The sequence below is a fragment of the Carcharhinus amblyrhynchos genome, chromosome 15, assembly GCF_965287045.1.
Source record: "Carcharhinus amblyrhynchos chromosome 15, sCarAmb.v2.hapA, whole genome shotgun sequence".
Lineage (NCBI taxonomy): Eukaryota > Metazoa > Chordata > Chondrichthyes > Carcharhiniformes > Carcharhinidae > Carcharhinus > Carcharhinus amblyrhynchos.
The window spans coordinates 18010269-18023844 of record NC_137338.1 but is presented as its reverse complement, the minus strand read 5'-3'; the positions used below and the strand labels follow the sequence as shown (position 1 = coordinate 18023844).

The window sequence follows — 13576 nt, the reverse complement described above, 5'->3', positions numbered from 1 at the left end:
ATATATGCACAGGTTTTAATCAACTCTACTAAGCTATTGCATTGAGTTACAAATCTTGAGGTATCTCGAGCTTGTCAAGTGATGGCAAATAGGGGCTTCATAAACTGGCCTCAGACTAGTTAAATATCAAAAATGCTTTGAGCACAGAACTGATGTACAGAACAAAACAGACTAAACATGTGAAGAATTCCCAACATCCAGTTGATTGTATAACCTTGGGAGTAAAGTATACATGGAAAAAAAAATCAGATATACTACAGCAGATGATGTTCACTGTATTTTCTAAATGCGACTTAACTTGAAGTAACTGGTTAAAGGAAAAGTGGAGAGAGAAATTGGGAATTTAGCCTAGAATTATTGGCAAATTACAATGATCAGAAGCATGGAGTATTAAGTTTTGTGTTTTCCTTTTCTCCTTCAAACCTGCAGTTTTTCAACGATTCATTTTAAAAAGCCAATAACACATGTAATTATTCTATTAGTAACTACAAGCTGCAAATATTCCATGCATGTACGTGTCAACTTTTGACCAATAATTTGATATCATAATCTCAGATTATGTACCCATCCCTCTAATTCAGTACTGCACTGAAATGAAAATGATCATCTTTAGTAGAATTTATCAAGGAAGCAATCTTTGCCACTTTTCCTCTTTTTATATGAATAAAAGCATGCAGAGCAAATTTTCTAGTTCGGACCAGCAGTAGCTGTGTGTCTCATTACTTCATGCATTTTTTTTGTTCAGCAGTCTTGTCTTTTTTAATTCTTTCGCAGGATGTGAACGTTGCTGACTCAACCAGCATTTATTTGCCAATTCCTAGCTGCCCTTGAGAAGTGCAAGATTTGTTAGGCAGATCATCTCATGTCCAGTAGAATCATGAAAACAACAATCAATACAACTTAATTAATGAGATCTAAAGGGCACAAAAGACATGGGAGGAAGAGTGTACTTGGGTATGGAAAGAAAAGTAAAGAGATGCTATGCAAGAGATAAAGCAATAGTACATTTTTTTAAAAACAAAACTCATATCTGCAAGAAACACCTACTATATGGAAGAATGAGACTCAACAGTTTAAATAGTTCTTTTTATGATCCAGAAACATTGTTAAGGTAATGCCAGTCAGTTATCAAATTGTTAAAAATGTCATTGAATACAATGCTTAAGTTCAGTTTAATATGCAAACAGGAAGTTTTTAAATAAAATTGAAGGTGAACTCTTTGTGCATAGAAATGGGTAAAGTGGGATAAATTGACCAGTAAGTTATGCCAATTCACTATTCACCTCCTTTCACCTGAACAAAGAACAACACAGCATGAGAAATAGGCCCTTTGGCCCAACAAGCCTACGCCACCATCTTAATGTGCTTGTCCTCCTCCACCCCTGACCCATGTCTATGCTTATGGTACCCCCATTGGAAACCAGATTAAGGTTTCCTAGCTGACTTACACACGCATTAATAATGGAGAGCTTTTGTAAACCTCCTGTTTTTTTCAGAAAGATTTAGACTAATGTTTTCCCATGGCTCCTGCTATGTCAGTTCTACATTTTAAGGCATTTCATATAAACCCAAATCTCTCATATCAAGCAAATTTATAAACATTTGTTTAGTCTTGAGAGAATGCAGAATTCAGGCAGCCCCTACCCACCCATTAGCATGAGGACTGAGATAGTGCAGGGGTGCAATCTGGTGCCAGGGAGGCCCAACCTTTGTTTGCAGCACCCAGAGATGGACTCTTGACATGACAAATAAGTGTTAAAAATTAAAATTTAATCTATTCTCAATTGAATTCACTGCTAACATTGTGGTGGTGACTGATCTGCATCCTTACAGGCAGATGGTTTTGCCAAATGCTAGCAGCATTTAATGTTGGAAGTTGAGGAACCTTGACAGTTAAGTTGCAGGTGGATTTTAACAGCTTACATGCTCAGTTTTGGGCTGGAGTACACAGGGTTAAAATTACCCTCTCTGTAAGAATAAAGTTATAAAGTTTATTTATTTATGTCACAAGTAGGCTTACAGTAACATTGCAATGAAGTTGCTGTGAAATTCCCCTAGTCGCCACACTTTGGCACCTGCTCAGGTCAATGCATCTAAATCAGCATGTGGAAGGAAACCGGAGGACCCAGAGGAAAGCCATGTAGACAGAGGGAGAACATACAGTGACCCCAAACCAGGAACTGAATCCAGGTCCCTGAAGCTGTGAGGCAGCAGTGCTAACGGCTGTGCCACCGTGCCAAATAATATGGATGTTATAACAAGGTAAAAAAAGGACATATTATTTGTGTAATTAATCCACAAACATGATGCAAACATCAGTAAATTAATCTGCAGCCAGTACATTGTAAATTGCAGAAAGAATTGTCTTTTCAGTAAATTATATTCATTTCAATTGGCAAAAGAGACAATTTATTATGTACAGAATCAAATAGCTATGAAAGACTACTTTAAAAAGGGCACTGCAATGTTACTGACCATTAATGTGTTAATTAGCACACACCATAGCAGGTTATTTGGTTCATTAAACAACAAATTTAAGTCAATGATATAGATATCAGAAAAAATTTGACATTGATCATTCTCCAACTTGTTGAGTACTTCAAAAGAGTCAAAAGATTTGTCTACACAGTTAAATCTCATACATGAAAAACACTTACTTAAAGTGCCGGAGGATCACTAGTGCTCGAGGTTTCACAAATTCTGCATCTATGATTTTTCACCTTGGAGAACTCTAAAGACTAAAGATGTTCAGCAATACTCATTTTTCCTGTCAATCATTAATGCATTACTTAACTGGGAAATTTCTTCACAATTGGCTGGCCGTTCAACTGCTATTAAATTTTAGGTATGTTAGCAAATCTGGTCTAACAATTTCTAGAAGAATGTGTCTATAATTTAGCAATTGCTATGCGATTTAATGCAAATCTGGAAACTGGCAATTTCACTTGAATTTTTACTTGGTGATAGCAATTAAGGCAACATCAACTTATACCATTTAGCAGCAAGGAGTTGTCAAAATTTTTTTGTTGATTAGAGCAATTTTTACACAAATTATCCAGATTGCTAGAGGCAGTATATATTTGGGAACATAGGAACAGGAGTAAGCTATTTAGCCCACTATGTCTGTTCCACCATTCAATGAGATGCTGGCTGATCTTTGACCCAAATTTATACACCTGCTTTTGCCCCAACTCCCGAAAATATCTTTAGCTTAACAAAATCTATTCTGTTTTAAAATTAATGCTTGATCTAACATTAATTGCCATTTGTAGGAATGTTCCAAATTTCTGTTACCCTTTTGGTTAAGAAGTACTTCCTCACTGCAGTCTGGACTCTAGTTTATAGACTATGCCCCCTAGTCCAAGACTTCCAACTAGCAAAAAGTTCCCCCCAATGTATCCTTTGTTCCCCTTAATATTTTGGGAACTTTGGACAAAGCCCCAATGACTCAATAATTATTAAGCCCCAATAATTCCAGGCATTAAAATCCTAGTTCTTTGTGGCTTAACTCTTGAAGCTTGGGTATCATTCCTGTAAATCTATGCTGCATGCTCTTCAAGCCCACATATTCTTTGAAGGGTGATGCTTTGGACAACCGACAGTACTCCGTGTGGTGGCCAGCTTCTGGCACAAAGATGGACATGCACAAAGATCCATTTGACTGGGAAAATGTGCTGCCTCCAATGTTAAAAGAATGTTGACAAATCCCTTCCTCTATTCAGCCCCTCACCTCCACAATACATAAAATCTTGGTAAACAGAAAGTGGCCAATCTGAGAAGAATCAAATGGTCCAAAATTGAGTACTTAAAGCTGGTCAAGCTGTGCTTCTTCAGCTCAGCAAAATCCATTCCCAGTTTTAAAATTAACAATCGAACTAACGTCAATTGACATTTCTCAGAGTTCCAAATTTTTACCATCCTTTTTGTGAGAAAGTGTTTAGACAATGGGCAGCACGGTAGCACAGTGGTTAGTATCCTGGCTCGAGTCACTGCCTGTGTGAAGTTTGCACATTCTCCCAGTGTCTGTGTGGGTTTCCTCCCACATTCCAAAAATGTGCAGGTTAGGTTGATTGGCCATGCTCAATTGTCTCATTGTCAAGGGGATGAGCACAGCAAAGACATTGAGTTATAGGGTTAGGATCTGGATGGGATTGTTGTAGATGCAGGTTCGATGGGTCAACTGGCTTTTTCTTCACTGTAGGAATTCAAGATTCTATGATTATGCTCCCCAGTCCTCAACATCCAACTAGCAAAAGATATATTAGAAATACATGCAACCCTCCCTCCTCCCCCATGCAGCTAAAACCCAATAAAAAAGATTGGGTGCATAATAAAGTTTACTGGCACCCTATTTAACTTGGATGCTCTGCTGAAGGGGAATTGTGCTTGAAAAATTTTCTGGCACTTTTTTTTAAGTATGTGACCAGTAGACTGGACAAGGATGAACCAGTAAATGTTGAGTATCTGGACATTCATAAGGTGTCACAGAAATGATCAGTGAGCAAAATTAAACCTAATGATATTGGAGTAATATATTGGCATGGATATAGACCTGGTTGGCAGACAGGAAACAGGCAGTGGGAATAAATGGGACCTTTCCAGAGTGGCAGGCAGTGACTAGTGGTGTACCGTAGGTTTCAGTGTTAGGACCCCAGCTATTCACAATATACATTAATCATTTGGACGAAGAAATTGAATGCATTATCTCCAAATTTGCAGGTGACACTAGCTGGGTGGCAGTGTGTGCTGTGAGGATGATGCTAAGAGGCTGCAGGGTGACTTGGATAGGCTGACAGAGTGGGCAAATACAACAACATGAATAAGCGAGGGGTTACCCACTTTGGTGGCATAATAGGAAGGAAGATTATCTGAATGGTGGCAGTTTAGGAAAAGGGGAAGTGCAGTGTGACCTGGGTGCCACGGTGGAACAGTTGCTGAAGGTACAGCAGGTGGTGAGGAAGGCTAATGGCATGCTGACCTTCAAAGCAAGAGGATTTGAGTATAGCAGCAGAGATGTCTTGTGACAGTTATACAGGGCTTTAGTCAGGCCACCACTTGAGTATTGTGTGCAGTTTTGGTCTCCTGGTCAGAGGAAGGGCATTTTTGCTATTGAGGGAGTCCAGCGAAGGTTAACCAGACTGATTCCTGGAATGACAGGACTGACATATGAAGAGAGACTGGATCAACTGGGCTTGTACTCACTAGAATTTAGAAGAATGAGAGGTGATCTCAGAGATATATAAAATTCTGATGGGATTGGTCAAGCTGAACGTGGGAAGAATGTTCCTGATGTCTGGGAAGTCTAGAATGAGGGGTCACAGTATAAGAATAAGGGGTAAGCCATTTAGGAGATTAGGAAGAACTTCTTCACTCAGTTGTGAACTTGTGGAATTCTCTACCAATGAAAGCTGCTGGAACTAATTCATTAAATAAGAGGGAGCTGGGCATGGCTTTCGCGGCTAAAGGGATCAAGGCATACGGAAAGAAAGTGGGAGTGGGATACTGAAAGTGCAATATCAGTAATGATCACATTGAATGGTGGCGCAGGCTCAAAAGGGCTGAATGGCTAGTGCTTCACCTATTTTCTATGTTTCTACTCTGTTTTAACTCAAGGTGTGTTCTTGAGGCCATTTGTAGAAAGCAATTATGTCAGGAGTAACAAAATCATCACTGCGTCACAGATAAATATTTTGTGGAGTTCTGAAACAGTGAAAGTTCAAGAAGTAATTACATATTCGGTGAACAAGTGTTCATAGTGGGAAGAAAGCAAAATATTTTCTGTTGTCATTTATACAAGTTGATTAGCACAGTATTCTTTTAAGTAATAACTTAATGTATCCATTATAAAGGATTGGGCATTAATTCACAACTACTTAAAATGCCTACTTGTTGAACTTTGATCACACTAAGTGCCAAATAGAACATAAGAAATAGGAGCAGGAGTCGGCCATCTAGCTCTTCGAGCCTGCTCTGCCATTCAATAAGATCATGGCTGATCTGAAGTGGATCAGTTCCACTTTCGCGCTTTCTCCCTATAACCCTTAATTCCCTCGTCTGTCAAGAACCTATCTACCCGTGACTTAAATATATTTAGCGAGGTAGCCTCCACCACTTCAATGGGCAGAGAATTCCAGAGATTCACCACCCTTTGAGTGAAGAAGTTCCTCCTCAACTCCGGTCTAAACTACCCCCCTTATCTTGTGGCTGTGCCCTCTAGTCCTGCTATCCTTTCTAAGCAGGAAAAATCTCTCTACCTCTACCCTATCCATCCCCTTCATTATATTCGTCTCGATAAGATCCCCCCTCATCCTTCTAAACTCCAACGAGTACAGACCCAGTCTATTTAGTATCTCTTCATAGTCCAACCCCTTCATCTCTGGTATCAGCCTAGTGAACCTCCTCTGCACTCCCTCCAAGGCCAATATATCCTTGCGCAAGTGCGGTGACCAAAACTGCACACAGTACTCCAGCTGCGGCCTCACCAGTACCCTGTACAGTTGCAGCAAGACCTCCCTGCTTTTATATTCTATCCCCCTCGCTATAAAGGCCAACATTCCATTCGCCTTCTTGATCACCTGCTGCACCTGCAGACTGGGTTTTTGCGACTCATGCACCCCCAGATCCCTCTGCACCGTAGCATGTTGCAGCTTTTCGCCCTTTAAATAGTAATCCATCCTACTATTATTTCTGCCAAAGTGGATAACCTCACACCTGCTAACATTATACTCCATCTGCCAGATCCTTGCCCACTCACTCAGCCTATCCAGATCCCTCTGCAGACTTTCCACACCCTCCACGCAATTTGCTTTACCACTCATCTTCATGTCATCAGCAAATATCATCACCCTACACTCAGCCCCCTCCTCCAGATCATCTATATAAATGGTAAATACCTGGGCCCCCGCACCGATCCCTGCAGCACTCCACTAGTCACCAACTGCCAATCAGAATAGCACCCACTGATACCAACTCTCTGCTTCCTATTAGACAACCAATCGTTTGAAGATAGTCACAGTACATTGCTCATAACCATTTCCCAGATCAGTTCTTTCCCCAGAACTTAATGCAGGAGCCATTTTCTGCTCTAATTTGTAAATGAATCCACATTATTTTCCAACATTAAGAATCTCAGATCTTATTAAAAATGTCCAGTGATGGGAAGAATGCACAAGATGAAATAAGGAAGTGATTGGAAATTACACAGCTTACTGCACTTACTTACTGAGACAAGCTAATCATTTGACATTTTCAGAGAAAACTAGTGAATCACAGACAACAAAATCCTAGTCATTGTAAACCTGTTTATGAGTGTTGAGTGGAGATCCTTGGACTCTGAAGTTTAGAATGACAAATCTATTGTATACTATGAAAACAAGTTCTAGATACTGTCCCGGCATTCTCAAGCTAAAAAGAAAATAAGAATCCGTCACTTCAGCAAAAATAATAAAAGTATTTTAAAAATGGACACAATTTATTTGTTAATACTGATTTTTATAAAATATTTTACAAGAAACATAAAATATTTAAAAAGGTTACTGAATGCTCAATTGAAAAAAGATCAAAAGAATGTTGAACAAAGTATAAATTAATTGCACACATTACTATTTTGTCCTGTGTTAGACAAATAAAAAGGGCATCCTGCTCAACAGTACATTGAGTCAGAAGAAAATAAACCCAAATAAAAAACTGCAGTAGTTTCTTATTGAAGAAAAGTCCTCCGGTTCAGAGCACAGGTCGTACCTGATTGCCAATGAACTCTATCAACAGAATGATGAGGCTTCCATCTACAGGCAGTCCTTAGTAGTGCACTGCATCATTTCAAGGAGGTGAAGAGTTACCGTTCAGCTCAGAAGTACAGAGCAATGTTAACATATCACACCAGAATACAGTTTCTACAAAAGAGACTTTTGCTCACCATTTAAAGAACACAACCTTCAAATCACATGTTCAACACAAGTGAAGCTACTAGATGGTTACATAAGAATAGTTGAGGTGTGACTGTCAGCAGAAAATATGATGGTTACATCGTGAGCCTACAGAAAGTTAGACAGCAGCTCAATATCTCCTGCAGGATAGCTGGTACCTGCAAGTTGCTACAGGACTGTATATTTTTCACAGGTTTCATCTCTCATATGAAATCCAGAGTGTCCCATAATGTCAAGGGCCCCATGAAATGTCCTCTAAATACTCAATGTCACAAACTTCAAGATGATTTCCAGAGTTCAGACTTTGTGCAACAAATGAGCCCGTGAATAATATACATCTCCAGTTACGGGTGCCTTGAGAGAAAAGCCTCTCTGTTTTGCTACTAATGCACATTACAGCTATGTAGCTTTAAACATTTACACGAAAAGACATAAGAAAACTAAATAAGACAAGCTGACCAGTGCAAAGGGAAAAAAAATCAAATTGAGAGTGAACAAAAATCTGAATATCGGATGGATGTGCCTGGCAAAAAGATGCCACTCAAATTTATTTAAGGTAAACCATTTGGCAAGACAAGTGTCACTCCTGAAACGGATTTCAAAATCTAATTCTAATAACAACTGCTGACTTTGCTGTAGATCTGGAATGGTGAGTTACAAGTGATCTGGCGAGGTGCATCCTCAATTGAATAATGATCAGTTTGCAGGATTTTAAAACCAATGCAAAATAGTTCGTCCCTCCAGAAAATGTTCTTTTTAAAAAAAAACGAACACAGCTCAATACAAGACTAATAATGGCTACAATATTAACATTGTGAATCGGCTGTCAAACTGAAAATACTGAAAAAAATTAACATTTGCCTTAACATTTTTGAAAACTTCTAATGGAAAGCAGCAATTCTCCCACTACACTCAGAGGTATTATTTTGATTTAGATGGAGCAAACTGTGAGGAGTGAATATTCCAACACCGTCTGCAACAGACTCTTTCAAAAGGGGCACAAATTGGCTGTAGCATCAGCCACCTTCAAGTTAACTTTGAACAAAAGTATAAAACAATGATGTCTACATTACCCCAACTGTATTTAATCTGTTGGAAATCATGGTGAGCTGGACTGAGTGCATTAATGCATTTATAAATATCATAAAAATAAAAATTCCATTAAAAATATTACTTGCAATTCCTCCCCCCCCTTATCTCTTCAAAGTTTAAGATCTTTGAAGATCCACAGGTTGTCTGTAACTTTACCAATGCTATTGTGTGGACAGGCCAGTAGAGGACAGTATAATTGCAGGAGACATAATTTGAGCATTCACAGCCGATTGCGTACCACAAAATACTGTAGTCTCAGCAGCTAAGATCAAGAAATTACCATAATCCTGTTGCTGCAATTTATGAAAAATATTATTCAATAACCACAATATTATGCATCAGTCATTTAAAAGGCAGCTAGTTTTAATATTTTCTTTTAGCTTCTGGGTTTAGTGATCAAGACAGCTTAAACTGCCTCAGAATAAGAAACAGTTCAAGTCAGGTTTCAACTACTACTTAGGACTGAATTATTCAGGCTCAAAGTTATGAACCAGTTATCTGCAACGCTACTTACTGACTTTTACTACAAAAGGCTAGTCATCATTTACATAACAATGATGGATATTTGCCCTGAGTTTTGATTCACCGGAAATTGTGGTGACACAAGGCAACGCTAAACCTGCCATTCCTTTCACCAATGTAACGTAGAGAACTGGCATCAACAGAACCAAGTTAGTTTATTATCCATTATCGAGTAAATAAGTTCCTCCTACCAATGCGAAGAGAGGAGTAGACACTTCAAGAATTGACAGGAAGCAGTTCACCATTCACAGCTACCATGACATCTGGCACAATGTTAGCAGTGCAAAGTCCATTTCTTTCTTTGGACTGAATTGTTGGCTGACACTGGTTTTAAATCACGGTGATACCAGACTTGAAAACTGACTACTTGAACTTTTTGAAAAAGGGGTGCTGACACTGATAACATATTGCCAGAAGATAACGGTATCATCCCAATGCAAACTCACAAATGGCAAAATTGATATTCTTATTCTGCTACACATGGCAAAACTGATGCTCTTATTCTGCTACACAGCTCGATTAATATATTGGCACATAATTGAATGGAGGCAGTTTTACATTCATTTGGCCATAATCAGTGTTTAGATGCGGTGTATTGTCTCTGATGCATTCCTGTATCCAGCATTATAAATGATTTTATAAAAAAGCTGACAAATTTTAACTTTGGAATTGATCCAGTAAGCAATGTCACAATTCACAAAGGTGGGTCAGCACTTTTTGTTGCACTAACCAGAAACTTCAAAACTAGTTTGTTCTGTCAGAATACAACACAGCTGAAGTAGCTGGGTCATAAGATAAGGAGGGAAATAGAAATAATTAAAAAAATACATTAAAGGCTGTGCACAATGGAAAGCTGCCAAGGCTACAGTCAAAAAATTACCTTGAAAGGCAATACATAGACAAATATATGTAACTCCACATTCGGAAATTAGTTTTTTTTTAATAAAGAAATTTCACTTTATCTCAGAGAAGACTCAGTAGTGAAGGCCACATGCTTTTTGCACCTGTTGAATAGACTGAAATGCAGCAAGTTAAAGCATCTTCATAAAGAAGTTACTTAGTCTGTGCCTGGATTAAATGATGAGGGAGAAGAGGTCAAAAACGGCAGTGTGTCCCCATCAGTGCTGATGACATGAAAGGAATGCTGCAGCAGGGCTGACAGGTCCCAGAGTCCAGACGTAAAAAAATACCAAGATTGATAAGACTGTATTATTCCACTTAAAACAGTTCAGATGACTTTCAAAGATTCTTTTGACAGCGGTAAGCAGCAAAGATCTCAAGCAATTCACAGGAGTGAAATTCAAGGACAGTAAACTTTCTTCTTCTTCAGTTGAACCCTGATTCTTAACATTATGGCTAATAAAAATACATACTCATCATTCTCTATCTTCTACCAGAAACTCTTTCAAGAAACCCGCAGAAACACACTGTACTCAGTCAGCACACAATTGTTCCACCAGTTGAATGCTACTTTAAAATTCAATGCTCTCCAGAAATAATTTGAACTGCTCCTTGCTATGGATTGAGGCGCGTTGAAATTGGAGGAAAGCAGGCAAATTCTCTTAAAATATTTCTTGCCATCTCTACATTATTGTTCGCTATTTGAAGGGCTCGCTTTACATCTTCAAAGGAGTAGCCTTCTCCCATCAGTTTTGCAATTTTAGCATCCACATTTTCTCCTGCTTGGCTACTGTGCAAAGAGGTTGGCTCTTGAACGTGTTTGTTCTTGTGATAACTATCTGGTGCAGTCCTACGGGGCAGTGGCTTAGGAGGTCTGGCAGGAGCTTGGGAAGTATCTGAAATAGAAAATAAACCAATGAAATATTAAAGTCCAAGGACAGATGACAAATTAAAATTGTCAAGCGACATGTCCTTTCATCAGTTCAGTTGATTGTTAGGGGTTTAAGTAATGAAATGCCCAAGTAGCCAAGCACTTCTAGCAAAAAAGAACCCAACTTGCACAATTTTATTCATGTCACTGTGATATATGGACATTCTACAGCATGCACACTCACTGTTCGATAACATTTGGGGCGACACGTTGACACAGTAGTTAACACTGCTGCCTCACACCGCCAGGGACCCAGGTTCAATTCTGGCCTCAGGTCACACTGGAATTTGCATATTTGCCCTGTCTGCGTGGTTTCCTCGGATGATCTGGTTTCCTCCCACAATCCAAAGATGTGCAGGTTAGGTTTATTGGCCATAGTGACTTGCCCCTTAGTATCAGGGGATTGGAGAGTAAATATATGGGGTGATGACAATAAGGCCTGGGTGACATTATGGTCAGTGCAGACTTGATGGGCTGAATGGCTTCTCCCTCCACTGTAGGGATTCTATGATTTCCGTATACCATCAGGTAATTATAATGCAGAAAAGGTGAGAACTCTCAGATTACTGTCAATTGTAATTCCTCAGTAAAACAAATTTAGTAGCTAATAGTCATCAAATCTGGTTTTAACACCAGCGGTTCCAGTGTTCCAAAGAGAAGTTACCTAGTATCATCCGGCAAAGAGGAAGGATAGGCAAGGCAGGATTAGAGAGCCGTGGATTACAGGGGGTATTGAAGACTTGGTCAGGAAGAAGAGAGCTGCATATGTTAGGTCGAAACAACTGGGAATGGAGAGAACGCTGGAGGAATAGAGAGAGAAGGAGGGAGCTTAAAAGGGGAGTTAGAAGGGCAAAAAGAGGGCATGATAGGACTATCAGCTTTGGCTGATAGGATTAAGGAAAATCCAAAGGCATTTTATTCTTATATTAGGAACAAGAGAGAGTGGTTAGAGGGAAAATTGGTCCTCTTAGGGACAAAGGAGGGGAGCTATGCATCGAGTCTGAGGGAATGGGGGAGATCCTGAATGAATACTTTGCGTCGGTATTCACGAAGGAGGGGGGTTTGGTGTCATGTAATGTCTTGGAGGGAGCTGTAGATCATTTGAAAGAAATATCCATTACGAGGGAGGAAGCGCTAGGGTTTTTAGGTAGCATAAAAACGGATAAAGCTCCAGGGCCTGATGGTATTTATCCCAGGCTGCTTAGGGAGGTGAAAGATGAAATTGCTGGGCCTCTGACGCAAATCTTTGTCTCTTCTTTGGACACAGGTGAGGTCCCAGAGGACTGGAGGGTAGCTAATGTGGTACCGCTGTTTAAAAAGGGCAGTAGGGATAACCCTGGTAATTATAGACCAGCGAGTTTGACATCGGTGGTAGGAAAATTATTGGAAAAAATTCTTAGGGATAGGATGTATAAGCATTTGGAATGTCGCAATCTGATTAGGGATACGCAACATGGCTTTGTTCAGGGGAGGTCTTGCCTTATGAATCTGGTAGAATTTTTTGAGGAGGTGACAAAAACGGTTGACGATGGACGAGCCGTTGATGTCATCTATATGGATTTCAGTAAGGCGTTTGGTAGGAATAATGGTAGGAAGGACTATTACGTGGCGAAAAACTGCAGCATGCGACGGTGCAGAGGGATCTCGGGGTCCTTGTGCATGAGTCGCAAAAACCCAGCCTGCAGATGCAGCAGGTGGTCAGGAAGGCAAATGGGATGCTGCCTTCATAACGAGGGGGATTGAATATAAAAAAGTAGGGAGGTCTTGCTGCAGCTGTACAGGGCACTGGTGAGGCCGCAGCTGGAGTACTGTGTGCAGTTTTGGTCGCCGCACTTACGCAAGGATATTTTGGCCTTGGAGGGAGTGCAGAGGAGGTTTACTAGGCTGATGCCGGAGTTGAGGGGGTTGAACTATGAGGAGAGGCTGAATAAACTTGTTAGAGTTTAGAAGAATGAGGGGAGATCTCATTGAGATGTATAAGATGTTGAATGGGATGGATAGGATAGAGGTGGAGAGGCTCTTCTCGCTCAGAAAGGACAGTAGGACTAGAGGGCACAGCCTCAAGATAAAGGGGGGGCAGTTTAGAACGGAGTTGAGGAGGAACTTCTTCACTCAAAGGGTGGTGAATCTCTGGAATTCTCTGCCCGTTGAAGTGGTGGAGGCTGCCTCGCTCAACATTTTTAAGACGCGGGTTGATAGGTTTTTG

At 40.0% G+C, this 13576-nt stretch overlaps 1 protein-coding gene across 1 annotated transcript in view; it reads right to left on the bottom strand.

Annotated features, from left to right (window-relative positions):
* Nucleotides 1-7490: 7490 nt before the first annotated feature.
* The window catches only part of cblb (Cbl proto-oncogene B, E3 ubiquitin protein ligase), a 189449-nt gene continuing 183363 nt past the window's right edge, over nt 7491-13576 (bottom strand). The window contains exon 17 of the mRNA XM_080203484.1: nt 7491-11335. Coding sequence (XP_080059610.1) covers nt 11055-11335 — 281 coding nt within the window. The 3' untranslated portion in view covers nt 7491-11054. The remainder of the gene's footprint in view (nt 11336-13576) is intronic.